At 40.2% G+C, this 27799-nt stretch overlaps 2 protein-coding genes across 2 annotated transcripts in view; one reads left to right on the forward strand and one right to left on the reverse strand.

The window, feature by feature from the left end:
- The window catches only part of LOC143076945 (uncharacterized), a 177383-nt gene that overhangs the window by 64028 nt on the left and 85556 nt on the right, over positions 1-27799 (forward strand). The window lies entirely within an intron of this gene.
- LOC143076944 (uncharacterized) overlaps positions 1-27799 on the reverse strand; it is a 96687-nt gene that overhangs the window by 342 nt on the left and 68546 nt on the right. The window contains exons 2-8 of the mRNA XM_076252841.1: positions 4718-4755; positions 3841-3982; positions 3364-3612; positions 2309-2425; positions 1744-1803; positions 1044-1130; positions 253-433 (exon numbers count right to left, since the gene is read on the reverse strand). Coding sequence (XP_076108956.1) covers positions 253-433; positions 1044-1130; positions 1744-1803; positions 2309-2425; positions 3364-3612; positions 3841-3982; positions 4718-4755 — 874 coding nt within the window. The remainder of the gene's footprint in view (positions 1-252; positions 434-1043; positions 1131-1743; positions 1804-2308; positions 2426-3363; positions 3613-3840; positions 3983-4717; positions 4756-27799) is intronic.

The following is a 27799-nucleotide window of genomic DNA, read 5'->3' on the forward strand; positions in this document are numbered from 1 at the left end:
CAGAGTTACAAATGAGGCAAAACTTCATTGATAGACATACAAATCTATATTTCAGTATACAACCTACATTTCAAGTGTTTGAATTTATCTTTTTTTTGTTTTACGAAAAATTATTACACGTGTAATACACAATAAATGATCCATATCATTTATCAATAATGTACTTAATTACATTAAATTTTAAAAAATTAAGAAATGTACGCAATTGTTTTCCATGACACATACAATCCTATATTTTAGCATAAAGCATACCTTTTCAAGTTTTTGAATTTATCTTTCAGCTGCTTTATTGAAAATTCGTCCTCAATCCAGATACTCAAGCGCTCACCAGTCATTTTTAAGTTCTGCATTACAAGATCGGCTGACGACCAGGTTGGATTGCAATTACTATTGTACTTTATTATGTATGTTGTTTGTTCATCTGTGAAATGTCCTGAAATTAAAGTGAAATGGGAATTAATATCATAAATGATAGCAACATTACGCAAATGAAATTAATATTGTTAGAAATCACAACCACGACATAAAGTACCTACGCCTTATTGTTAGCCTGGTTTGTATTTTCGTATTGGTTTTTGATCATGCCATGCTGATAATAAGGTGGAAAATTTCATCTGCTTTCAAAATTAATCTGTTTGAGTACGTACTGATTTACTAACAATAATTGGCAATTATTGGATATAATTATTTGATCAATGAGTAGATGTAGTATTGTCAACGTCTGTGTACTGTTGAAGTATAGGTGATGACGCGTGTAAATAACAAATCTCAAATAATACACAGTTCAGTGATGCTCCTGACATATTAGGTTACTGGTTATAGATAGTTTTTGTATTGGTATCGGATTCGACCTAGAACATGTTCATTTTTTTCCAATGATAACTATGTAAACAACTTGAGGGCATTATTTCTATTGATAATAAATAAAGATGATTTCTTTGAATAGTCTTTTATAAGTCATACCCGCTATCAAATTGAAACTCATTCTTTTATTGGTATAGATGGCTATTGGCACATGCTTTTGTATTATGTAACAAACATACCTTTAGATTTGATCTTTGACTTCGATGAACTTGGTTTAGATGGTGTTTGGCTCGGGGTAAACATTTTCGCTTTTAGACTCATAGTGCCTGACAAAAAAATATGTTAGTTCATTTACTGATTGTTTCTTACCTTACGCAAACATCTGCTGACGATTATAATCCTTGTACGATCTTCCATTCATATTTGATCGTATTTACAAACGCATTTGTTTCCTTGTTAATTTTGGTCTTTTTAAAAAAAAATAATTAAGGAACAAATACATAACATCTGGTTATATCAATACCAACAATCCTATACATTTTTTCTTTTTTTTTGTGTTGAAATGGTACTGTATGGCAATTACAAGGCATTGTTGAACACTACACTTGATTTTAAATGTCTTAAAAACATATTTTGCCACAAATGCATGTGTCATCTTGTTTAATGAAATGTTTTGTAATTATTATGTCATCATTACCTTAATTTCCCAATAATATTTTTATACATTCTATACTAAAATTGATTATAAGTCGTTAACGGTGAAACTGTAAGATAACAAACCTTCCTTTACGAATTCTTTCTTGTCTGTTTGACAGAAGTTATGTTTGGTCAGCGGAATCACAAAACAAAAGATTTTTCGATATTTTTTGGTTTAAACATTCTAAGATAAATTAGTAGTTTAGATAATTTGACCAATATACTCTAGTTTGTTTTACATACCAGTTGCTTTGGGTGTGTCGGACTGTTCCTTTGTTTTTAATTTCTGTAATTTGTGTGACTCTGTGAATACAAATTAGCAGTTAATTATCGGGAATTGTCATTTACAAATGCAATGACCAATTATCAGTTTTATCAAATTTATTGAAGTTCTAGTAAAAAGTAAAATCACAAAATACTGAACACAAAGCAAAATTCAAACCCGAAAATCCCTAATCAAGTTGCAAAACCAAAAGCTCTAACACATCGAATGAATGGATTTAGGATGTCTTAAATCAATTACTAATGTTATGCAGTACGATTTGTCCAGACGATTGCACTTAATCATGTGATTATGCACGTTTTGGTTTTACATTCTGACCATAGAATCGTAAATGTATTGTTTCAAAAATTATTAGCTTTTTCTATTATACTTACTTTGCAGTTCATCAAACACCTGTGTCAAGCTTTTTCCGAAAAAAGCACAAATAGAAAATGTTTGTTTTTTCAATGTTGCTATCTATACATTAAATGCAATTCAAAACACAATTCGCATACCTAAATAGTAAACTTAAATATATATTCTTACTTTTTGGCTTGCCTTTGGCCGGAAGTATTGGCTCTGGTGAACTGTTTTCTCTCGGAGAAATGGTATGCTTTGAAGGAGGTGTCCAATACATTGGTTCCATAAATAACATTTCCATCTCTGTTGAAGGTAAAGTAGACTAGGTAATAAAATATAAAACTCGAAGATACATGTTAAAAGTATGCAAGAAAATACATTTGATATACACACATTTCTCCCAAAATTGATCTCCAAACATACTGTCTTTAAAAAAGAGAATGTTGACCAACTCATGAATTCGATTCACTCGTGTATGTAACAACGTATTTTATTTGACCAAAAGAAATCTAATAACTGAAACATTTACTAAATTTCATAATCGGTTATTATCACATTTATTCTGATATCAATTGTTAGCGTTTTATGGGTTGTGTTCTTCACCTATATATAAGGAAGGTTTTACAAAACCCATAAAAAGAGGTTGTACTTAATTGTCATAGATTGAAGACATATCCCTAACTCTAAGCACAACCCTCACCATAATCTTTCATTAATTGCGAACTTAAGCTTTCGTGTCAGTAACTGCTAGTAGTCTGCTCAATGTCCTCTTTTACCTATTCTGAAATCCATCTCGAACATTTTTTTAATAGTTTTTTCAGTGCGTATTTCTATTTGCCTTGGCTAGATGTTCAGAGAGGGATGATATCTCACAGTACACGTTGACCAAGCCGCATATTTACGCCTGTTCCAAGTTAGGAGCCTTATATTTCTGCTAGTTTTGCTAGTTTTTTTTTTAATTTGTTTATCAATATGTTTCAGAGTCAGATGTGGAGCCCATCTTTATTCAACTAGATTACATTTCACATTTTTGTTTAATAGCCAGGTCAAGCTCATTCCAGTGCTGTATTTTCTCGCTTGGGGGGGGGGGGGAGTCTAATAGATATCCTTGGGCTGTTTTCTGCTCCTTGGTTTGATTGTTGACTCTTTGACGAATACGCCGTTTCCATTCTCAATTTGCCTGGAAATAACGATATAGTTTAGCAGAGGAAGGTAGATCTATATAATATTATAAGTTTTACCTGCTCCATCTGTCTGTTTCTGTTCTATTTCTATGTCTACATCATCGATCTCAATTGTATCATCCTTAGCTTCCTCTTCATGAATATCACTATGATCAGTGCTGTCTTGTTCAGAATCATTCTCCTCACTTTGTTCGTGTTCAATGTTTCCTTGGTAATGCATGATGTATTGACTATCTTTATCCTCATCTGATGTCGTGTCAGCCCTCTGTGTGTTTTTTTGCCCGCTGCTCTCAGTTTTAATATTTGCTGTTCAAAAAGATCTGCAATATTATCAAACACGAAAACAGCTTCGATATTAACTACATAAGCAATTAACTAGCTATAATAGTAATTTCTATAACAGCAGTGAACTTCTGAGCAATAGCCTGTTGAGTTGTGGATTCTCTATATAACTTTATATCTACATTTTTATCAAAGGTCTATTTCCTTGAGAAACGTTAAGAAATGAATGTAGCGATACAAAAAGATATTTACCGTTTATAAGATCTGTAATCATTGCTCTCAATTCCATGTTCCCTTTCGTTACCTCTGCTTTCAATTCTTCCACCTTCAAGCTGTGAAACAATGCTTTCAATTCCATGTTTTCTTTTCTTATTTCCGCTTTCAATTCATCTGTCTGAAAGTAATAAGACTATGTTTTATTCTGTTATTTCATCTGATTTCGAATTGAATGATATGAATCTGATACAAGAAGTAATGTGCATTTTATAATTAAAATAAACCTGGAAATAAAGTTGCCTATATTAAAAGATTCATTTGAGTTTTTCAGAAAACCTTCAGAAGGACGGACAGACCCAAGTGTTAAGCAATACAAATTACAATCTAGTACAGAAAGTAACCGAAATGTGCACATTTACTGAATTAAATTTCTGTTCATTTAACGGTCAGATATTTATATGAAACACGCGAAAATCGATTATTTTGTAATGTTCTCAGTATATATTCTTTTTATTTCTCAATTCAGTTTATCCGCCTGTAAATGGTCCAGTTGTTTATATTGTGTCATTTTATCTTATATTCTATATTATGATTGAATTATAGTTTTGCCTTTGCGTCCGCAATATATAATTAGTACAAAATTGAAAACAACATGTTTAATAATTTCTTGCGTCCGGCGCTCGTTTCTGGATTTCCCTTCACCAGGAACGCTCAAAACCAAACATTTGAAATCCGAAGATAGATAAGTAACGGAAATCGTTGAAGAGCTATATGTCAAAAATACCTAAAATAAATAGCCAAATTTAGCTAAAGCCAACTTTGCCTGCGGGAGTTTTTACCTTAGTTTCATATTAATTTTAGACTACATAACAATTCTTAATATTTGTATAGAGTAATTCCTTGTTTTACTCACCATTAGTGTCATCTGTATTTTCATCCAATTATCCATTTCTGAAATCAAACAAGAAATATAAATGTAAATAATAATGTCATAGATACGGTAAGTTGACAATGAAATATTTTATACATGTCAAAGTTTAAATGCAACTGTAAAATTTGCAGTCGTGCTGATTATTGATAAAGAAAACAGATGAATACAATTCCACTAAAACTAATAGGCAGACAAACAGACAGATATAATATAAGCAGATCATCTAATTTTGCATTTTATAAAATACATGTGTTGTAAAACAAATCCAATGAATAAATTATTTTTGTATATTTAAGGTAGCACAATACAAAGATTTTTCATTTCCAATCAGACATCTTTAAACTGATGTAATTCCACTCATCTCTCTTTAAATTTTATAAATGAGGTACCAAAAGAAAGAAGAAGGATTAGTCTTTAAAAATTGTGATAATGTCGTTATGACATAATTATTACATAATTAATTGTTGTGTAATTAGTTGCCTTATTGTGATGTCCATATTTGAATGAATTTAGCTTCTTTGTTATTTATAGCATCCCAAAATATTTTATAGATTCTTGCACAACACAGTTTGACCTCCAAAACAGTGTCAAAAAAATAAATTTTTGGGATGCTATGAAAAACAAAGACGCTAAATTCATTCAAATGTGGACATCACAATAAAGCAATTAATAATTATGTTATAATGAAATTATCACAATTTGAAAGATTAATCTTTCTTCTTTCTTTTTGTACCTCATTTATAAAATATAAAGAAGGATGAAATGAATTACATCAGTTTAAAGTTGTCTGATTGGGACTGAAAAAATCTTTGTTTTGTGCTACCTTAACTACCTTTTTTTGAAAGTATACGTTCCTTTTATTTGATATAGGGTGTCACACATGTCAATTCTTTTTGCTTTGTTTTGATTCATTATGTTTTGTGTTTCCAGAGGAAATACAATTTTCAATAAAACATTAATTATTTAAGCATTCAATGACAATCATGACATTTATGTATACAACTGGGTTTTAGTTGGTTGATACCCAGTGTATGTTTCACCACATTACTGTTATCAAATGAATATCGTTCATTTGGAGACGCCACCGGGGTTTAGGCAAAAAAGATATGCCTTTTGTACCCTATCTGCCGTGGTATTTGCCAAAAAATACTCTTTTTTATATAGATTAGACCGTTGGTTTTCCCGTTTGAATTGTTTTACACTAGTAATTTTAAGTCCCTTTATAGCTTGTTGCTTTGGTGTGGGCCACGGCTCCGTGTTGAAGGCCGTACATTTATGCATAAAATACCCCTCCTTAACATGATACATCTGTTTAATACATTATAACATACACAAGCGTTAGCCTTTCAAAAAGGCTATTAGACTCTTAGCTGATGAAAATGGAAAGTGATCTCGCTTTGTAGATTCAGTAATTCATTTACTAGAATAGCCACGTGCATCAATCAGCAAATTTTACCACACACGTGAGGTCACAAGCTATGAATTGTTATCGTTTAATGGTTGTTGTTTACTCCAGAAGATTCGACAATTTATAGATAAAGATTACCTGTGTAAAATCTAATTGCTAAAAAAGAGAGGACAAATCCGATACTCTACGGGATTGAAGGACATTTACTTGGTTTGGATTGTCCTAACCAATCAAAAAACTTTGATTATTCACGTCTCGTAATATCTTCGAATCAGGAAGCAAGAAAAATTCACGCACTATCTGTCCATCGTTCAATTCTTAATCTCGACTCCTAGGAGTCAAGAATAATAGTGTACAAAATGTATAAATAACACTGAAAACGTTTTTTAAGCATTTTTGTGTTTCCCAAAATAATTAAAATAATAATTCAAATAATTCATCATTTAGGTATTAAAAAAAACCCAATGTTAACCATACCAGTAGTGGAAAATGAAAGACCATTTTTTGTTACCACCATTTATTAAGTTCAAAGTACTCGAAAAGAAAACAAATATCATCCAGTTTATACAACTCATCATTTAAAACTGATTATCAGGCCACTACAAAAATATCATAAATGCCGTTGTATGAAGTAAAAACACAAAAATACAGAACTCCGAGGAAAATTCAAAAAGGAAAGTCCAAAACAAAAATATTGTATAATATTCTGACAGAATTAAAAATATTAGATATTTTACAATGAGAAAACATGTTTTGAAATTGTCAACTAAATATTCTTCACTTTTATGTGTAGCAAAGCAATCTGATGTATAAAATGGACTGAAATATCAGGCCAGTACAAACATATTAATGAAAAAAAGAAATATTGTCACTTTTTATCATTATCGACATAAATATTGCTAACCTTAGACTTATACACTTCTTGATTTTTGTAAAACTATCTACCATTGGCCACAAAAAGAACATAATTTAACTAAGCAATTCAAAATTTGGTGACTATGTGGAACGCATCTATCCAATCGAACTAGAGATAAAGGATACTACAGATACAGTTAAGTCGGCTTCATATCTTGACTTACATCTAGAAATTGACAATGAGGGTCGGTTGAAAACAAAACTTTACGACAAAAGAGATGATTTCAGCTTTCCAATTGTGAATTTTCCATTTCTAAGTAGCAACATTTCAGCAGCACCTGCATACAGGGTATATATCTCCCAATTGATACGATATTCCCGTGCTTGCATTTCCTATCATGATTGTCTTGATAGAGGTTTGCTGCTCACAAGGAAGCTATTAAACCAAGAGTTCCAAATGGTGAAGTTGAAATCATCCCTTCGTAAATTTTACGGACGCCATTACGAGTTGGTTGACCGTTATGGAATAACCGTTTCACAAATGATATCGGATATGTTCCTTACGTCGTAACTACAATCCCCTTCCCTTTCATGAATATGACCTACCGAATTAGACTATTTACCGGATTTGTAATCACTTAAGCAACACGACGGGTTAGGGTTAGGTTAGGGTTAGGGTTAGGGTTAGGGTTAGGGTTAGGGTTAGGGTTAGGGTTAGGGTTAGGGTTAGGGTTAGGGTTAGGGTTAGGGTTAGGGTTAGGGTTAGGGTTAGGGTTAGGGTTAGGGTTAGGGTTAGGGTTAGGGTTAGGGTTAGGGTTAGGGTTAGGGTTAGGGTTAGGGTTAGGGTTAGGGTTAGGGTTAGGGTTAGGGTTAGGGTTAGGGTTAGGGTTAGGGTTAGGGTTAGGGTTAGGGTTAGGGTTAGGGTTAGGGTTAGGGTTAGGGTTAGGGTTAGGGTTAGGGTTAGGGTTAGGGTTAGGGTTAGGGTTAGGGTTAGGGTTAGGGTTAGGGTTAGGGTTAGGGTTAGGGTTAGGGTTAGGGTTAGGGTTAGGGTTAGGGTTAGGGTTAGGGTTAGGGTTAGGGTTAGGGTTAGGGTTAGGGTTAGGGTTAGGGTTAGGGTTAGGGTTAGGGTTAGGGTTAGGGTTAGGGTTAGGGTTAGGGTTAGGGTTAGGGTTAGGGTTAGGGTTAGGGTTAGGGTTAGGGTTAGGGTTAGGGTTAGGGTTAGGGTTAGGGTTAGGGTTAGGGTTAGGGTTAGGGTTAGGGTTAGGGTTAGGGTTAGGGTTAGGGTTAGGGTTAGGGTTAGGGTTAGGGTTAGGGTTAGGGTTAGGGTTAGGGTTAGGGTTAGGGTTAGGGTTAGGGTTAGGGTTAGGGTTAGGGTTAGGGTTAGGGTTAGGGTTAGGGTTAGGGTTAGGGTTAGGGTTAGGGTTAGGGTTAGGGTTAGGGTTAGGGTTAGGGTTAGGGTTAGGGTTAGGGTTAGGGTTAGGGTTAGGGTTAGGGTTAGGGTTAGGGTTAGGGTTAGGGTTAGGGTTAGGGTTAGGGTTAGGGTTAGGGTTAGGGTTAGGGTTAGGGTTAGGGTTAGGGTTAGGGTTAGGGTTAGGGTTAGGGTTAGGGTTAGGGTTAGGGTTAGGGTTAGGGTTAGGGTTAGGGTTAGGGTTAGGGTTAGGGTTAGGGTTAGGGTTAGGGTTAGGGTTAGGGTTAGGGTTAGGGTTAGGGTTAGGGTTAGGGTTAGGGTTAGGGTTAGGGTTAGGGTTAGGGTTAGGGTTAGGGTTAGGGTTAGGGTTAGGGTTAGGGTTAGGGTTAGGGTTAGGGTTAGGGTTAGGGTTAGGGTTAGGGTTAGGGTTAGGGTTAGGGTTAGGGTTAGGGTTAGGGTTAGGGTTAGGGTTAGGGTTAGGGTTAGGGTTAGGGTTAGGGTTAGGGTTAGGGTTAGGGTTAGGGTTAGGGTTAGGGTTAGGGTTAGGGTTAGGGTTAGGGTTAGGGTTAGGGTTAGGGTTAGGGTTAGGGTTAGGGTTAGGGTTAGGGTTAGGGTTAGGGTTAGGGTTAGGGTTAGGGTTAGGGTTAGGGTTAGGGTTAGGGTTAGGGTTAGGGTTAGGGTTAGGGTTAGGGTTAGGGTTAGGGTTAGGGTTAGGGTTAGGGTTAGGGTTAGGGTTAGGGTTAGGGTTAGGGTTAGGGTTAGGGTTAGGGTTAGGGTTAGGGTTAGGGTTAGGGTTAGGGTTAGGGTTAGGGTTAGGGTTAGGGTTAGGGTTAGGGTTAGGGTTAGGGTTAGGGTTAGGGTTAGGGTTAGGGTTAGGGTTAGGGTTAGGGTTAGGGTTAGGGTTAGGGTTAGGGTTAGGGTTAGGGTTAGGGTTAGGGTTAGGGTTAGGGTTAGGGTTAGGGTTAGGGTTAGGGTTAGGGTTAGGGTTAGGGTTAGGGTTAGGGTTAGGGTTAGGGTTAGGGTTAGGGTTAGGGTTAGGGTTAGGGTTAGGGTTAGGGTTAGGGTTAGGGTTAGGGTTAGGGTTAGGGTTAGGGTTAGGGTTAGGGTTAGGGTTAGGGTTAGGGTTAGGGTTAGGGTTAGGGTTAGGGTTAGGGTTAGGGTTAGCGTTTAGGTTAGGGTTAGTGTTAGTGTTAGTGTTTGGGTTTGGGTTATTTAAAAATATTTCTAAGTACAGAGTATGAAAATTGCCTTCGACTTCAATCTTCAAACAGATGTAGAATGAATTTGAATAGAGATATCTTCTTAAAGTTAACTGTTCCTAAAAGATGGAAAGGCGATCTAGAGGATGAAAACGTATTGGTATCACTGAAGTGTACGGCCGCACTCTCCGACCTCACTGCATGATAATTGAAAGATTATTTTTTTTTTTTTTTTTTCAAACATCATAACCGGACCCCCATCCATACACAACTCTTTCTTTTAAGAAGTTCGTGAAAAACTTAACACGAAACTGCAATAGGTTATCCTTCTACACTTACCCGTTCCGAGATAAAGTAAGGCCTCCAAATCAACAATTTTAACACATTTGGGATTTGGGTTAGGGTAAGTGTTTGACCCAAACCCTAACCCAAACACTAACCCTAACCCTAACCTTAACACTAACCCAAACCCTAACACTAACCCTAACCTAAACACTAACCCAAACCCTAACCCAAACACTAACACTAACCCTAACCTTAACACTAACCCAAACCCTAACACTAACCCTAACCTAAACACTAACCCAAACCCTAACACTAACCCTAACCTAAACACTAACCCAAACCCTAACCCAAACCCTAACACTAACCCTAACCTAAACACTAACCCAAACCCTAACACTAACCCTAACCTAAACACTAACCCAAACCCTAACACTAACCCTAACCCTAACCCTAACCCGATTTAGGGTTAACCCTAACCCTAACCCTAACCCTAACCCAAACCCTAACCCAAACACTAACACTAACCCTAACCTAAACCCTAACCCTAACCTAAACCCTATTTAAGGGTTTGGGTTAGGGTTTGGGTTAGGGTTAGGGTTTGGGTTAGGGTTAGGGTTAGGGTTAGGGTTAGGGTTAGGGTTAGGGTTAACCCTAATTAAGGGTTTGGGTTAGGGTTTGGGTCAGGGTTAGGGTTAGGTTTTGAGTAAGGGTCAAGGTCAGGGACATGGTAGTATACTTTGACGAGATTTGTGAGGTGCCCTTTTTCACTTCTGCGCATGTCTGCCCTTTTCTGTGACTGCGCATGCGTGAGAAGGGTTAGGGTTAGGGTTAGGGTTAGGGTTAGGGTTAGCGTTTAGGTTAGGGTTAGTGTTAGTGTTAGTGTTTGGGTTTGGGTTATTTAAAAATATTTCTAAGTACAGAGTATGAAAATTGCCTTCGACTTCAATCTTCAAACAGATGTAGAATGAATTTGAATAGAGATATCTTCTTAAAGTTAACTGTTCCTAAAAGATGGAAAGGCGATCTAGAGGATGAAAACGTATTGGTATCACTGAAGTGTACGGCCGCACTCTCCGACCTCACTGCATGATAATTGAAAGATTATTTTTTTTTTTTTTTTTTCAAACATCATAACCGGACCCCCATCCATACACAACTCTTTCTTTTAAGAAGTTCGTGAAAAACTTAACACGAAACTGCAATAGGTTATCCTTCTACACTTACCCGTTCCGAGATAAAGTAAGGCCTCCAAATCAACAATTTTAACACATTTGGGATTTGGGTTAGGGTAAGTGTTTGACCCAAACCCTAACCCAAACACTAACCCTAACCCTAACCTTAACACTAACCCAAACCCTAACACTAACCCTAACCTAAACACTAACCCAAACCCTAACCCAAACACTAACACTAACCCTAACCTTAACACTAACCCAAACCCTAACACTAACCCTAACCTAAACACTAACCCAAACCCTAACACTAACCCTAACCTAAACACTAACCCAAACCCTAACCCAAACCCTAACACTAACCCTAACCTAAACACTAACCCAAACCCTAACACTAACCCTAACCTAAACACTAACCCAAACCCTAACACTAACCCTAACCCTAACCCTAACCCGATTTAGGGTTAACCCTAACCCTAACCCTAACCCTAACCCAAACCCTAACCCAAACACTAACACTAACCCTAACCTAAACCCTAACCCTAACCTAAACCCTATTTAAGGGTTTGGGTTAGGGTTTGGGTTAGGGTTAGGGTTTGGGTTAGGGTTAGGGTTAGGGTTAGGGTTAGGGTTAGGGTTAGGGTTAACCCTAATTAAGGGTTTGGGTTAGGGTTTGGGTCAGGGTTAGGGTTAGGTTTTGAGTAAGGGTCAAGGTCAGGGACATGGTAGTATACTTTGACGAGATTTGTGAGGTGCCCTTTTTCACTTCTGCGCATGTCTGCCCTTTTCTGTGACTGCGCATGCGTGAGAAGGGTTAGGGTTAGGGTTAGGGTTAGGGTTAGGGTTAGCGTTTAGGTTAGGGTTAGTGTTAGTGTTAGTGTTTGGGTTTGGGTTATTTAAAAATATTTCTAAGTACAGAGTATGAAAATTGCCTTCGACTTCAATCTTCAAACAGATGTAGAATGAATTTGAATAGAGATATCTTCTTAAAGTTAACTGTTCCTAAAAGATGGAAAGGCGATCTAGAGGATGAAAACGTATTGGTATCACTGAAGTGTACGGCCGCACTCTCCGACCTCACTGCATGATAATTGAAAGATTATTTTTTTTTTTTTTTTTTCAAACATCATAACCGGACCCCCATCCATACACAACTCTTTCTTTTAAGAAGTTCGTGAAAAACTTAACACGAAACTGCAATAGGTTATCCTTCTACACTTACCCGTTCCGAGATAAAGTAAGGCCTCCAAATCAACAATTTTAACACATTTGGGATTTGGGTTAGGGTAAGTGTTTGACCCAAACCCTAACCCAAACACTAACCCTAACCCTAACCTTAACACTAACCCAAACCCTAACACTAACCCTAACCTAAACACTAACCCAAACCCTAACCCAAACACTAACACTAACCCTAACCTTAACACTAACCCAAACCCTAACACTAACCCTAACCTAAACACTAACCCAAACCCTAACACTAACCCTAACCTAAACACTAACCCAAACCCTAACCCAAACCCTAACACTAACCCTAACCTAAACACTAACCCAAACCCTAACACTAACCCTAACCTAAACACTAACCCAAACCCTAACACTAACCCTAACCCTAACCCTAACCCGATTTAGGGTTAACCCTAACCCTAACCCTAACCCTAACCCAAACCCTAACCCAAACACTAACACTAACCCTAACCTAAACCCTAACCCTAACCTAAACCCTATTTAAGGGTTTGGGTTAGGGTTTGGGTTAGGGTTAGGGTTTGGGTTAGGGTTAGGGTTAGGGTTAGGGTTAGGGTTAGGGTTAGGGTTAGGTTAGGGTTAGGGTTAGGTTAGGGTTAGGGTTAGGGTTAGGGTTAGGGTTAGGGTTAGGGTTAGGGTTAGGGTTAGGGTTAGGGTTAGGGTTAGGGTTAGGGTTAGGGTTAGGGTTAGGGTTAGGGTTAGGGTTAGGGTTAGGGTTAGGGTTAGGGTTAGGGTTAGGGTTAGGGTTAGGGTTAGGGTTAGGTTAGGTTAGGGTTAGGGTTAGGGTTAGGGTTAGGGTTAGGGTTAGGGTTAGGGTTAGGGTTAGGGTTAGGGTTAGGGTTAGGGTTAGGGTTAGGGTTAGGGTTAGGGTTAGGGTTAGGGTTAGGGTTAGGGTTAGGGTTAGGGTTAGGGTTAGGGTTAGGGTTAGGGTTAGGGTTAGGGTTAGGGTTAGGGTTAGGGTTAGGGTTAGGGTTAGGGTTAGGGTTAGGGTTAGGGTTAGGGTTAGGGTTAGGGTTAGGGTTAGGGTTAGGGTTAGGGTTAGGGTTAGGGTTAGGGTTAGGGTTAGGGTTAGGGTTAGGGTTAGGGTTAGGGTTAGGGTTAGGGTTAGGGTTAGGGTTAGGGTTAGGGTTAGGGTAGTATACTTTGACGAGATTTGTGAGGTGCCCTTTTTCACTTCTGCGCATGTCTGCCCTTTTCTGTGACTGCGCATGCGTGAGAAGGGTTAGGGTTAGGGTTAGGGTTAGGGTTAGGGTTAGCGTTTAGGTTAGGGTTAGTGTTAGTGTTAGTGTTTGGGTTTGGGTTATTTAAAAATATTTCTAAGTACAGAGTATGAAAATTGCCTTCGACTTCAATCTTCAAACAGATGTAGAATGAATTTGAATAGAGATATCTTCTTAAAGTTAACTGTTCCTAAAAGATGGAAAGGCGATCTAGAGGATGAAAACGTATTGGTATCACTGAAGTGTACGGCCGCACTCTCCGACCTCACTGCATGATAATTGAAAGATTATTTTTTTTTTTTTTTTTTCAAACATCATAACCGGACCCCCATCCATACACAACTCTTTCTTTTAAGAAGTTCGTGAAAAACTTAACACGAAACTGCAATAGGTTATCCTTCTACACTTACCCGTTCCGAGATAAAGTAAGGCCTCCAAATCAACAATTTTAACACATTTGGGATTTGGGTTAGGGTAAGTGTTTGACCCAAACCCTAACCCAAACACTAACCCTAACCCTAACCTTAACACTAACCCAAACCCTAACACTAACCCTAACCTAAACACTAACCCAAACCCTAACCCAAACACTAACACTAACCCTAACCTTAACACTAACCCAAACCCTAACACTAACCTAAACACTAACCCAAACCCTAACACTAACCCTAACCTAAACACTAACCCAAACCCTAACCCAAACCCTAACACTAACCCTAACCTAAACACTAACCCAAACCCTAACACTAACCCTAACCTAAACACTAACCCAAACCCTAACACTAACCCTAACCCTAACCCTAACCCGATTTAGGGTTAACCCTAACCCTAACCCTAACCCTAACCCAAACCCTAACCCAAACACTAACACTAACCCTAACCTAAACCCTAACCCTAACCTAAACCCTATTTAAGGGTTTGGGTTAGGGTTTGGGTTAGGGTTAGGGTTTGGGTTAGGGTTAGGGTTAGGGTTAGGGTTAGGGTTAGGGTTAGGGTTAACCCTAATTAAGGGTTTGGGTTAGGGTTTGGGTCAGGGTTAGGGTTAGGTTTTGAGTAAGGGTCAAGGTCAGGGACATGGTAGTATACTTTGACGAGATTTGTGAGGTGCCCTTTTTCACTTCTGCGCATGTCTGCCCTTTTCTGTGACTGCGCATGCGTGAGAAGGGTTAGGGTTAGGGTTAGGGTTAGGGTTAGGGTTAGCGTTTAGGTTAGGGTTAGTGTTAGTGTTAGTGTTTGGGTTTGGGTTATTTAAAAATATTTCTAAGTACAGAGTATGAAAATTGCCTTCGACTTCAATCTTCAAACAGATGTAGAATGAATTTGAATAGAGATATCTTCTTAAAGTTAACTGTTCCTAAAAGATGGAAAGGCGATCTAGAGGATGAAAACGTATTGGTATCACTGAAGTGTACGGCCGCACTCTCCGACCTCACTGCATGATAATTGAAAGATTATTTTTTTTTTTTTTTTTTCAAACATCATAACCGGACCCCCATCCATACACAACTCTTTCTTTTAAGAAGTTCGTGAAAAACTTAACACGAAACTGCAATAGGTTATCCTTCTACACTTACCCGTTCCGAGATAAAGTAAGGCCTCCAAATCAACAATTTTAACACATTTGGGATTTGGGTTAGGGTAAGTGTTTGACCCAAACCCTAACCCAAACACTAACCCTAACCCTAACCTTAACACTAACCCAAACCCTAACACTAACCCTAACCTAAACACTAACCCAAACCCTAACCCAAACACTAACACTAACCCTAACCTTAACACTAACCCAAACCCTAACACTAACCCTAACCTAAACACTAACCCAAACCCTAACACTAACCCTAACCTAAACACTAACCCAAACCCTAACCCAAACCCTAACACTAACCCTAACCTAAACACTAACCCAAACCCTAACACTAACCCTAACCTAAACACTAACCCAAACCCTAACACTAACCCTAACCCTAACCCTAACCCGATTTAGGGTTAACCCTAACCCTAACCCTAACCCTAACCCAAACCCTAACCCAAACACTAACACTAACCCTAACCTAAACCCTAACCCTAACCTAAACCCTATTTAAGGGTTTGGGTTAGGGTTTGGGTTAGGGTTAGGGTTTGGGTTAGGGTTAGGGTTAGGGTTAGGGTTAGGGTTAGGGTTAGGGTTAACCCTAATTAAGGGTTTGGGTTAGGGTTTGGGTCAGGGTTAGGGTTAGGTTTTGAGTAAGGGTCAAGGTCAGGGACATGGTAGTATACTTTGACGAGATTTGTGAGGTGCCCTTTTTCACTTCTGCGCATGTCTGCCCTTTTCTGTGACTGCGCATGCGTGAGAAGGGTTAGGGTTAGGGTTAGGGTTAGGGTTAGGGTTAGCGTTTAGGTTAGGGTTAGTGTTAGTGTTAGTGTTTGGGTTTGGGTTATTTAAAAATATTTCTAAGTACAGAGTATGAAAATTGCCTTCGACTTCAATCTTCAAACAGATGTAGAATGAATTTGAATAGAGATATCTTCTTAAAGTTAACTGTTCCTAAAAGATGGAAAGGCGATCTAGAGGATGAAAACGTATTGGTATCACTGAAGTGTACGGCCGCACTCTCCGACCTCACTGCATGATAATTGAAAGATTATTTTTTTTTTTTTTTTTTCAAACATCATAACCGGACCCCCATCCATACACAACTCTTTCTTTTAAGAAGTTCGTGAAAAACTTAACACGAAACTGCAATAGGTTATCCTTCTACACTTACCCGTTCCGAGATAAAGTAAGGCCTCCAAATCAACAATTTTAACACATTTGGGATTTGGGTTAGGGTAAGTGTTTGACCCAAACCCTAACCCAAACACTAACCCTAACCCTAACCTTAACACTAACCCAAACCCTAACACTAACCCTAACCTAAACACTAACCCAAACCCTAACCCAAACACTAACACTAACCCTAACCTTAACACTAACCCAAACCCTAACACTAACCCTAACCTAAACACTAACCCAAACCCTAACACTAACCCTAACCTAAACACTAACCCAAACCCTAACCCAAACCCTAACACTAACCCTAACCTAAACACTAACCCAAACCCTAACACTAACCCTAACCTAAACACTAACCCAAACCCTAACACTAACCCTAACCCTAACCCTAACCCGATTTAGGGTTAACCCTAACCCTAACCCTAACCCTAACCCAAACCCTAACCCAAACACTAACACTAACCCTAACCTAAACCCTAACCCTAACCTAAACCCTATTTAAGGGTTTGGGTTAGGGTTTGGGTTAGGGTTAGGGTTTGGGTTAGGGTTAGGGTTAGGGTTAGGGTTAGGGTTAGGGTTAGGGTTAGGTTAGGGTTAGGGTTAGGTTAGGGTTAGGGTTAGGGTTAGGGTTAGGGTTAGGGTTAGGGTTAGGGTTAGGGTTAGGGTTAGGGTTAGGGTTAGGGTTAGGGTTAGGGTTAGGGTTAGGGTTAGGGTTAGGGTTAGGGTTAGGGTTAGGGTTAGGGTTAGGGTTAGGGTTAGGGTTAGGGTTAGGGTTAGGTTAGGTTAGGGTTAGGGTTAGGGTTAGGGTTAGGGTTAGGGTTAGGGTTAGGGTTAGGGTTAGGGTTAGGGTTAGGGTTAGGGTTAGGGTTAGGGTTAGGGTTAGGGTTAGGGTTAGGGTTAGGGTTAGGGTTAGGGTTAGGGTTAGGGTTAGGGTTAGGGTTAGGGTTAGGGTTAGGGTTAGGGTTAGGGTTAGGGTTAGGGTTAGGGTTAGGGTTAGGGTTAGGGTTAGGGTTAGGGTTAGGGTTAGGGTTAGGGTTAGGGTTAGGGTTAGGGTTAGGGTTAGGGTTAGGGTTAGGGTTAGGGTTAGGGTTAGGGTTAGGGTTAGGGTTAGGGTTAGGGTTAGGGTTAGGGTTAGGGTAGTATACTTTGACGAGATTTGTGAGGTGCCCTTTTTCACTTCTGCGCATGTCTGCCCTTTTCTGTGACTGCGCATGCGTGAGAAGGGTTAGGGTTAGGGTTAGGGTTAGGGTTAGGGTTAGCGTTTAGGTTAGGGTTAGTGTTAGTGTTAGTGTTTGGGTTTGGGTTATTTAAAAATATTTCTAAGTACAGAGTATGAAAATTGCCTTCGACTTCAATCTTCAAACAGATGTAGAATGAATTTGAATAGAGATATCTTCTTAAAGTTAACTGTTCCTAAAAGATGGAAAGGCGATCTAGAGGATGAAAACGTATTGGTATCACTGAAGTGTACGGCCGCACTCTCCGACCTCACTGCATGATAATTGAAAGATTATTTTTTTTTTTTTTTTTTCAAACATCATAACCGGACCCCCATCCATACACAACTCTTTCTTTTAAGAAGTTCGTGAAAAACTTAACACGAAACTGCAATAGGTTATCCTTCTACACTTACCCGTTCCGAGATAAAGTAAGGCCTCCAAATCAACAATTTTAACACATTTGGGATTTGGGTTAGGGTAAGTGTTTGACCCAAACCCTAACCCAAACACTAACCCTAACCCTAACCTTAACACTAACCCAAACCCTAACACTAACCCTAACCTAAACACTAACCCAAACCCTAACCCAAACACTAACACTAACCCTAACCTTAACACTAACCCAAACCCTAACACTAACCCTAACCTAAACACTAACCCAAACCCTAACACTAACCCTAACCTAAACACTAACCCAAACCCTAACCCAAACCCTAACACTAACCCTAACCTAAACACTAACCCAAACCCTAACACTAACCCTAACCTAAACACTAACCCAAACCCTAACACTAACCCTAACCCTAACCCTAACCCGATTTAGGGTTAACCCTAACCCTAACCCTAACCCTAACCCTAACCCAAACCCTAACCCAAACACTAACACTAACCCTAACCTAAACCCTAACCCTAACCTAAACCCTATTTAAGGGTTTGGGTTAGGGTTTGGGTTAGGGTTAGGGTTTGGGTTAGGGTTAGGGTTAGGGTTAGGGTTAGGGTTAGGGTTAGGGTTAACCCTAATTAAGGGTTTGGGTTAGGGTTTGGGTCAGGGTTAGGGTTAGGTTTTGAGTAAGGGTCAAGGTCAGGGACATGGTAGTATACTTTGACGAGATTTGTGAGGTGCCCTTTTTCACTTCTGCGCATGTCTGCCCTTTTCTGTGACTGCGCATGCGTGAGAAGGGTTAGGGTTAGGGTTAGGGTTAGGGTTAGGGTTAGCGTTTAGGTTAGGGTTAGTGTTAGTGTTAGTGTTTGGGTTTGGGTTATTTAAAAATATTTCTAAGTACAGAGTATGAAAATTGCCTTCGACTTCAATCTTCAAACAGATGTAGAATGAATTTGAATAGAGATATCTTCTTAAAGTTAACTGTTCCTAAAAGATGGAAAGGCGATCTAGAGGATGAAAACGTATTGGTATCACTGAAGTGTACGGCCGCACTCTCCGACCTCACTGCATGATAATTGAAAGATTATTTTTTTTTTTTTTTTTTCAAACATCATAACCGGACCCCCATCCATACACAACTCTTTCTTTTAAGAAGTTCGTGAAAAACTTAACACGAAACTGCAATAGGTTATCCTTCTACACTTACCCGTTCCGAGATAAAGTAAGGCCTCCAAATCAACAATTTTAACACATTTGGGATTTGGGTTAGGGTAAGTGTTTGACCCAAACCCTAACCCAAACACTAACCCTAACCTTAGGGTTAGGGTTAGGGTTAGGGTTAGGGTTAGGGTTAGGGTTAGGGTTAGGGTTAGGGTTAGGGTTAGGGTTAGGGTTAGGGTTAGGGTTAGGGTTAGGGTTAGGTTAGGGTTAGGGTTAGGGTTAGGGTTAGGGTTAGGGTTAGGGTTAGGGTTAGGGTTAGGGTTAGGGTTAGGGTTAGGGTTAGGGTTAGGGTTAGGGTTAGGGTTAGGGTTAGGGTTAGGGTTAGGGTTAGGGTTAGGGTTAGGGTTAGGGTTAGGGTTAGGGTTAGGGTTAGGGTTAGGGTTAGGGTTAGGGTTAGGGTTAGGGTTAGGGTTAGGGTTAGGGTTAGGGTTAGGGTTAGGGTTAGGGTTAGGGTTAGGGTTAGGGTTAGGGTTAGGGTTAGGGTTAGGGTTAGGGTTAGGGTTAGGGTTAGGGTTAGGGTTAGGGTTAGGGTTAGGGTTAGGGTTAGGGTTAGGGTTAGGGTTAGGGTTAGGGTTAGGGTTAGGGTTAGGGTTAGGGTTAGGGTTAGGGTTAGGGTTAGGGTTAGGGTTAGGGTTAGGGTTAGGGTTAGGGTTAGGGTTAGGGTTAGGGTTAGGGTTAGGGTTAGGGTTAGGGTTAGGGTTAGGGTTAGGGTTAGGGTTAGGGTTAGGGTTAGGGTTAGGGTTAGGGTTAGGGTTAGGGTTAGGGTTAGGGTTAGGGTTAGGGTTAGGGTTAGGGGTTAGGGTTAGGGTTAGGGTTAGGGTTAGGGTTAGGGTTAGGGTTAGGGTTAGGGTTAGGGTTAGGGTTAGGGTTAGGGTTAGGGTTAGGGTTAGGGTTAGGGTTAGGGTTAGGGTTAGGGTTAGGGTTAGGGTTAGGGTTAGGGTTAGGGTTAGGGTTAGGGTTAGGGTTAGGGTTAGGGTTAGGGTTAGGGTTAGGGTTAGGGTTAGGGTTAGGGTTAGGGTTAGGGTTAGGGTTAGGGTTAGGGTTAGGGTTAGGGTTAGGGTTAGGGTTAGGGTTAGGGTTAGGGTTAGGGTTAGGGTTAGGGTTAGGGTTAGGGTTAGGGTTAGGGTTAGGGTAGTATACTTTGACGAGATTTGTGAGGTGCCCTTTTTCACTTCTGCGCATGTCTGCCCTTTTCTGTGACTGCGCATGCGTGAGAAGGGTTAGGGTTAGGGTTAGGGTTAGGGTTAGGGTTAGCGTTTAGGTTAGGGTTAGTGTTAGTGTTAGTGTTTGGGTTTGGGTTATTTAAAAATATTTCTAAGTACAGAGTATGAAAATTGCCTTCGACTTCAATCTTCAAACAGATGTAGAATGAATTTGAATAGAGATATCTTCTTAAAGTTAACTGTTCCTAAAAGATGGAAAGGCGATCTAGAGGATGAAAACGTATTGGTATCACTGAAGTGTACGGCCGCACTCTCCGACCTCACTGCATGATAATTGAAAGATTATTTTTTTTTTTTTTTTTTCAAACATCATAACCGGACCCCCATCCATACACAACTCTTTCTTTTAAGAAGTTCGTGAAAAACTTAACACGAAACTGCAATAGGTTATCCTTCTACACTTACCCGTTCCGAGATAAAGTAAGGCCTCCAAATCAACAATTTTAACACATTTGGGATTTGGGTTAGGGTAAGTGTTTGACCCAAACCCTAACCCAAACACTAACCCTAACCCTAACCTTAACACTAACCCAAACCCTAACACTAACCCTAACCTAAACACTAACCCAAACCCTAACCCAAACACTAACACTAACCCTAACCTTAACACTAACCCAAACCCTAACACTAACCCTAACCTAAACACTAACCCAAACCCTAACACTAACCCTAACCTAAACACTAACCCAAACCCTAACCCAAACCCTAACACTAACCCTAACCTAAACACTAACCCAAACCCTAACACTAACCCTAACCTAAACACTAACCCAAACCCTAACACTAACCCTAACCCTAACCCTAACCCGATTTAGGGTTAACCCTAACCCTAACCCTAACCCTAACCCAAACCCTAACCCAAACACTAACACTAACCCTAACCTAAACCCTAACCCTAACCTAAACCCTATTTAAGGGTTTGGGTTAGGGTTTGGGTTAGGGTTAGGGTTTGGGTTAGGGTTAGGGTTAGGGTTAGGGTTAGGGTTAGGGTTAGGGTTAACCCTAATTAAGGGTTTGGGTTAGGGTTTGGGTCAGGGTTAGGGTTAGGTTTTGAGTAAGGGTCAAGGTCAGGGACATGGTAGTATACTTTGACGAGATTTGTGAGGTGCCCTTTTTCACTTCTGCGCATGTCTGCCCTTTTCTGTGACTGCGCATGCGTGAGAAGGGTTAGGGTTAGGGTTAGGGTTAGGGTTAGGGTTAGCGTTTAGGTTAGGGTTAGTGTTAGTGTTAGTGTTTGGGTTTGGGTTATTTAAAAATATTTCTAAGTACAGAGTATGAAAATTGCCTTCGACTTCAATCTTCAAACAGATGTAGAATGAATTTGAATAGAGATATCTTCTTAAAGTTAACTGTTCCTAAAAGATGGAAAGGCGATCTAGAGGATGAAAACGTATTGGTATCACTGAAGTGTACGGCCGCACTCTCCGACCTCACTGCATGATAATTGAAAGATTATTTTTTTTTTTTTTTTTTCAAACATCATAACCGGACCCCCATCCATACACAACTCTTTCTTTTAAGAAGTTCGTGAAAAACTTAACACGAAACTGCAATAGGTTATCCTTCTACACTTACCCGTTCCGAGATAAAGTAAGGCCTCCAAATCAACAATTTTAACACATTTGGGATTTGGGTTAGGGTAAGTGTTTGACCCAAACCCTAACCCAAACACTAACCCTAACCCTAACCTTAACACTAACCCAAACCCTAACACTAACCCTAACCTAAACACTAACCCAAACCCTAACCCAAACACTAACACTAACCCTAACCTTAACACTAACCCAAACCCTAACACTAACCCTAACCTAAACACTAACCCAAACCCTAACACTAACCCTAACCTAAACACTAACCCAAACCCTAACCCAAACCCTAACACTAACCCTAACCTAAACACTAACCCAAACCCTAACACTAACCCTAACCTAAACACTAACCCAAACCCTAACACTAACCCTAACCCTAACCCTAACCCGATTTAGGGTTAACCCTAACCCTAACCCTAACCCTAACCCAAACCCTAACCCAAACACTAACACTAACCCTAACCTAAACCCTAACCCTAACCTAAACCCTATTTAAGGGTTTGGGTTAGGGTTTGGGTTAGGGTTAGGGTTTGGGTTAGGGTTAGGGTTAGGGTTAGGGTTAGGGTTAGGGTTAGGGTTAGGTTAGGGTTAGGGTTAGGTTAGGGTTAGGGTTAGGGTTAGGGTTAGGGTTAGGGTTAGGGTTAGGGTTAGGGTTAGGGTTAGGGTTAGGGTTAGGGTTAGGGTTAGGGTTAGGGTTAGGGTTAGGGTTAGGGTTAGGGTTAGGGTTAGGGTTAGGGTTAGGGTTAGGGTTAGGGTTAGGGTTAGGGTTAGGTTAGGTTAGGGTTAGGGTTAGGGTTAGGGTTAGGGTTAGGGTTAGGGTTAGGGTTAGGGTTAGGGTTAGGGTTAGGGTTAGGGTTAGGGTTAGGGTTAGGGTTAGGGTTAGGGTTAGGGTTAGGGTTAGGGTTAGGGTTAGGGTTAGGGTTAGGGTTAGGGTTAGGGTTAGGGTTAGGGTTAGGGTTAGGGTTAGGGTTAGGGTTAGGGTTAGGGTTAGGGTTAGGGTTAGGGTTAGGGTTAGGGTTAGGGTTAGGGTTAGGGTTAGGGTTAGGGTTAGGGTTAGGGTTAGGGTTAGGGTTAGGGTTAGGGTTAGGGTTAGGGTTAGGGTTAGGGTTAGGGTTAGGGTTAGGGTTAGGGTTAGGGTAGTATACTTTGACGAGATTTGTGAGGTGCCCTTTTTCACTTCTGCGCATGTCTGCCCTTTTCTGTGACTGCGCATGCGTGAGAAGGGTTAGGGTTAGGGTTAGGGTTAGGGTTAGGGTTAGCGTTTAGGTTAGGGTTAGTGTTAGTGTTAGTGTTTGGGTTTGGGTTATTTAAAAATATTTCTAAGTACAGAGTATGAAAATTGCCTTCGACTTCAATCTTCAAACAGATGTAGAATGAATTTGAATAGAGATATCTTCTTAAAGTTAACTGTTCCTAAAAGATGGAAAGGCGATCTAGAGGATGAAAACGTATTGGTATCACTGAAGTGTACGGCCGCACTCTCCGACCTCACTGCATGATAATTGAAAGATTATTTTTTTTTTTTTTTTTTCAAACATCATAACCGGACCCCCATCCATACACAACTCTTTCTTTTAAGAAGTTCGTGAAAAACTTAACACGAAACTGCAATAGGTTATCCTTCTACACTTACCCGTTCCGAGATAAAGTAAGGCCTCCAAATCAACAATTTTAACACATTTGGGATTTGGGTTAGGGTAAGTGTTTGACCCAAACCCTAACCCAAACACTAACCCTAACCCTAACCTTAACACTAACCCAAACCCTAACACTAACCCTAACCTAAACACTAACCCAAACCCTAACCCAAACACTAACACTAACCCTAACCTTAACACTAACCCAAACCCTAACACTAACCCTAACCTAAACACTAACCCAAACCCTAACACTAACCCTAACCTAAACACTAACCCAAACCCTAACCCAAACCCTAACACTAACCCTAACCTAAACACTAACCCAAACCCTAACACTAACCCTAACCTAAACACTAACCCAAACCCTAACACTAACCCTAACCCTAACCCTAACCCGATTTAGGGTTAACCCTAACCCTAACCCTAACCCTAACCCTAACCCAAACCCTAACCCAAACACTAACACTAACCCTAACCTAAACCCTAACCCTAACCTAAACCCTATTTAAGGGTTTGGGTTAGGGTTTGGGTTAGGGTTAGGGTTTGGGTTAGGGTTAGGGTTAGGGTTAGGGTTAGGGTTAGGGTTAGGGTTAACCCTAATTAAGGGTTTGGGTTAGGGTTTGGGTCAGGGTTAGGGTTAGGTTTTGAGTAAGGGTCAAGGTCAGGGACATGGTAGTATACTTTGACGAGATTTGTGAGGTGCCCTTTTTCACTTCTGCGCATGTCTGCCCTTTTCTGTGACTGCGCATGCGTGAGAAGGGTTAGGGTTAGGGTTAGGGTTAGGGTTAGGGTTAGCGTTTAGGTTAGGGTTAGTGTTAGTGTTAGTGTTTGGGTTTGGGTTATTTAAAAATATTTCTAAGTACAGAGTATGAAAATTGCCTTCGACTTCAATCTTCAAACAGATGTAGAATGAATTTGAATAGAGATATCTTCTTAAAGTTAACTGTTCCTAAAAGATGGAAAGGCGATCTAGAGGATGAAAACGTATTGGTATCACTGAAGTGTACGGCCGCACTCTCCGACCTCACTGCATGATAATTGAAAGATTATTTTTTTTTTTTTTTTTTCAAACATCATAACCGGACCCCCATCCATACACAACTCTTTCTTTTAAGAAGTTCGTGAAAAACTTAACACGAAACTGCAATAGGTTATCCTTCTACACTTACCCGTTCCGAGATAAAGTAAGGCCTCCAAATCAACAATTTTAACACATTTGGGATTTGGGTTAGGGTAAGTGTTTGACCCAAACCCTAACCCAAACACTAACCCTAACCTTAGGGTTAGGGTTAGGGTTAGGGTTAGGGTTAGGGTTAGGGTTAGGGTTAGGGTTAGGGTTAGGGTTAGGGTTAGGGTTAGGGTTAGGGTTAGGGTTAGGGTTAGGTTAGGGTTAGGGTTAGGGTTAGGGTTAGGGTTAGGGTTAGGGTTAGGGTTAGGGTTAGGGTTAGGGTTAGGGTTAGGGTTAGGGTTAGGGTTAGGGTTAGGGTTAGGGTTAGGGTTAGGGTTAGGGTTAGGGTTAGGGTTAGGGTTAGGGTTAGGGTTAGGGTTAGGGTTAGGGTTAGGGTTAGGGTTAGGGTTAGGGTTAGGGTTAGGGTTAGGGTTAGGGTTAGGGTTAGGGTTAGGGTTAGGGTTAGGGTTAGGGTTAGGGTTAGGGTTAGGGTTAGGGTTAGGGTTAGGGTTAGGGTTAGGGTTAGGGTTAGGGTTAGGGTTAGGGTTAGGGTTAGGGTTAGGGTTAGGGTTAGGGTTAGGGTTAGGGTTAGGGTTAGGGTTAGGGTTAGGGTTAGGGTTAGGGTTAGGGTTAGGGTTAGGGTTAGGGTTAGGGTTAGGGTTAGGGTTAGGGTTAGGGTTAGGGTTAGGGTTAGGGTTAGGGTTAGGGTTAGGGTTAGGGTTAGGGTTAGGGTTAGGGTTAGGGTTAGGGTTAGGGTTAGGGTTAGGGTTAGGGTTAGGGTTAGGGTTAGGGTTAGGGTTAGGGTTAGGGTTAGGGTTAGGGTTAGGGTTAGGGTTAGGGTTAGGGTTAGGGTTAGGGTTAGGGTTAGGGTTAGGGTTAGGGTTAGGGTTAGGGTTAGGGTTAGGGTTAGGGTTAGGGTTAGGGTTAGGGTTAGGGTTAGGGTTAGGGTTAGGGTTAGGGTTAGGGTTAGGGTTAGGGTTAGGGTTAGGGTTAGGGTTAGGGTTAGGGTTAGGGTTAGGGTTAGGGTTAGGGTTAGGGTTAGGGTTAGGGTTAGGGTTAGGGTTAGGGTTAGGGTTAGGGTTAGGGTTAGGGTTAGGGTTAGGGTTAGGGTTAGGGTTAGGGTTAGGGTTAGGGTTAGGGTAGTATACTTTGACGAGATTTGTGAGGTGCCCTTTTTCACTTCTGCGCATGTCTGCCCTTTTCTGTGACTGCGCATGCGTGAGAAGGGTTAGGGTTAGGGTTAGGGTTAGGGTTAGGGTTAGCGTTTAGGTTAGGGTTAGTGTTAGTGTTAGTGTTTGGGTTTGGGTTATTTAAAAATATTTCTAAGTACAGAGTATGAAAATTGCCTTCGACTTCAATCTTCAAACAGATGTAGAATGAATTTGAATAGAGATATCTTCTTAAAGTTAACTGTTCCTAAAAGATGGAAAGGCGATCTAGAGGATGAAAACGTATTGGTATCACTGAAGTGTACGGCCGCACTCTCCGACCTCACTGCATGATAATTGAAAGATTATTTTTTTTTTTTTTTTTTCAAACATCATAACCGGACCCCCATCCATACACAACTCTTTCTTTTAAGAAGTTCGTGAAAAACTTAACACGAAACTGCAATAGGTTATCCTTCTACACTTACCCGTTCCGAGATAAAGTAAGGCCTCCAAATCAACAATTTTAACACATTTGGGATTTGGGTTAGGGTAAGTGTTTGACCCAAACCCTAACCCAAACACTAACCCTAACCCTAACCTTAACACTAACCCAAACCCTAACACTAACCCTAACCTAAACACTAACCCAAACCCTAACCCAAACACTAACACTAACCCTAACCTTAACACTAACCCAAACCCTAACACTAACCCTAACCTAAACACTAACCCAAACCCTAACACTAACCCTAACCTAAACACTAACCCAAACCCTAACCCAAACCCTAACACTAACCCTAACCTAAACACTAACCCAAACCCTAACACTAACCCTAACCTAAACACTAACCCAAACCCTAACACTAACCCTAACCCTAACCCTAACCCGATTTAGGGTTAACCCTAACCCTAACCCTAACCCTAACCCAAACCCTAACCCAAACACTAACACTAACCCTAACCTAAACCCTAACCCTAACCTAAACCCTATTTAAGGGTTTGGGTTAGGGTTTGGGTTAGGGTTAGGGTTTGGGTTAGGGTTAGGGTTAGGGTTAGGGTTAGGGTTAGGGTTAGGGTTAACCCTAATTAAGGGTTTGGGTTAGGGTTTGGGTCAGGGTTAGGGTTAGGTTTTGAGTAAGGGTCAAGGTCAGGGACATGGTAGTATACTTTGACGAGATTTGTGAGGTGCCCTTTTTCACTTCTGCGCATGTCTGCCCTTTTCTGTGACTGCGCATGCGTGAGAAGGGTTAGGGTTAGGGTTAGGGTTAGGGTTAGGGTTAGCGTTTAGGTTAGGGTTAGTGTTAGTGTTAGTGTTTGGGTTTGGGTTATTTAAAAATATTTCTAAGTACAGAGTATGAAAATTGCCTTCGACTTCAATCTTCAAACAGATGTAGAATGAATTTGAATAGAGATATCTTCTTAAAGTTAACTGTTCCTAAAAGATGGAAAGGCGATCTAGAGGATGAAAACGTATTGGTATCACTGAAGTGTACGGCCGCACTCTCCGACCTCACTGCATGATAATTGAAAGATTATTTTTTTTTTTTTTTTTTCAAACATCATAACCGGACCCCCATCCATACACAACTCTTTCTTTTAAGAAGTTCGTGAAAAACTTAACACGAAACTGCAATAGGTTATCCTTCTACACTTACCCGTTCCGAGATAAAGTAAGGCCTCCAAATCAACAATTTTAACACATTTGGGATTTGGGTTAGGGTAAGTGTTTGACCCAAACCCTAACCCAAACACTAACCCTAACCCTAACCTTAACACTAACCCAAACCCTAACACTAACCCTAACCTAAACACTAACCCAAACCCTAACCCAAACACTAACACTAACCCTAACCTTAACACTAACCCAAACCCTAACACTAACCCTAACCTAAACACTAACCCAAACCCTAACACTAACCCTAACCT

This window comes from Mytilus galloprovincialis, chromosome 5 (assembly GCF_965363235.1).
Source record: "Mytilus galloprovincialis chromosome 5, xbMytGall1.hap1.1, whole genome shotgun sequence".
Lineage (NCBI taxonomy): Eukaryota > Metazoa > Mollusca > Bivalvia > Mytilida > Mytilidae > Mytilus > Mytilus galloprovincialis.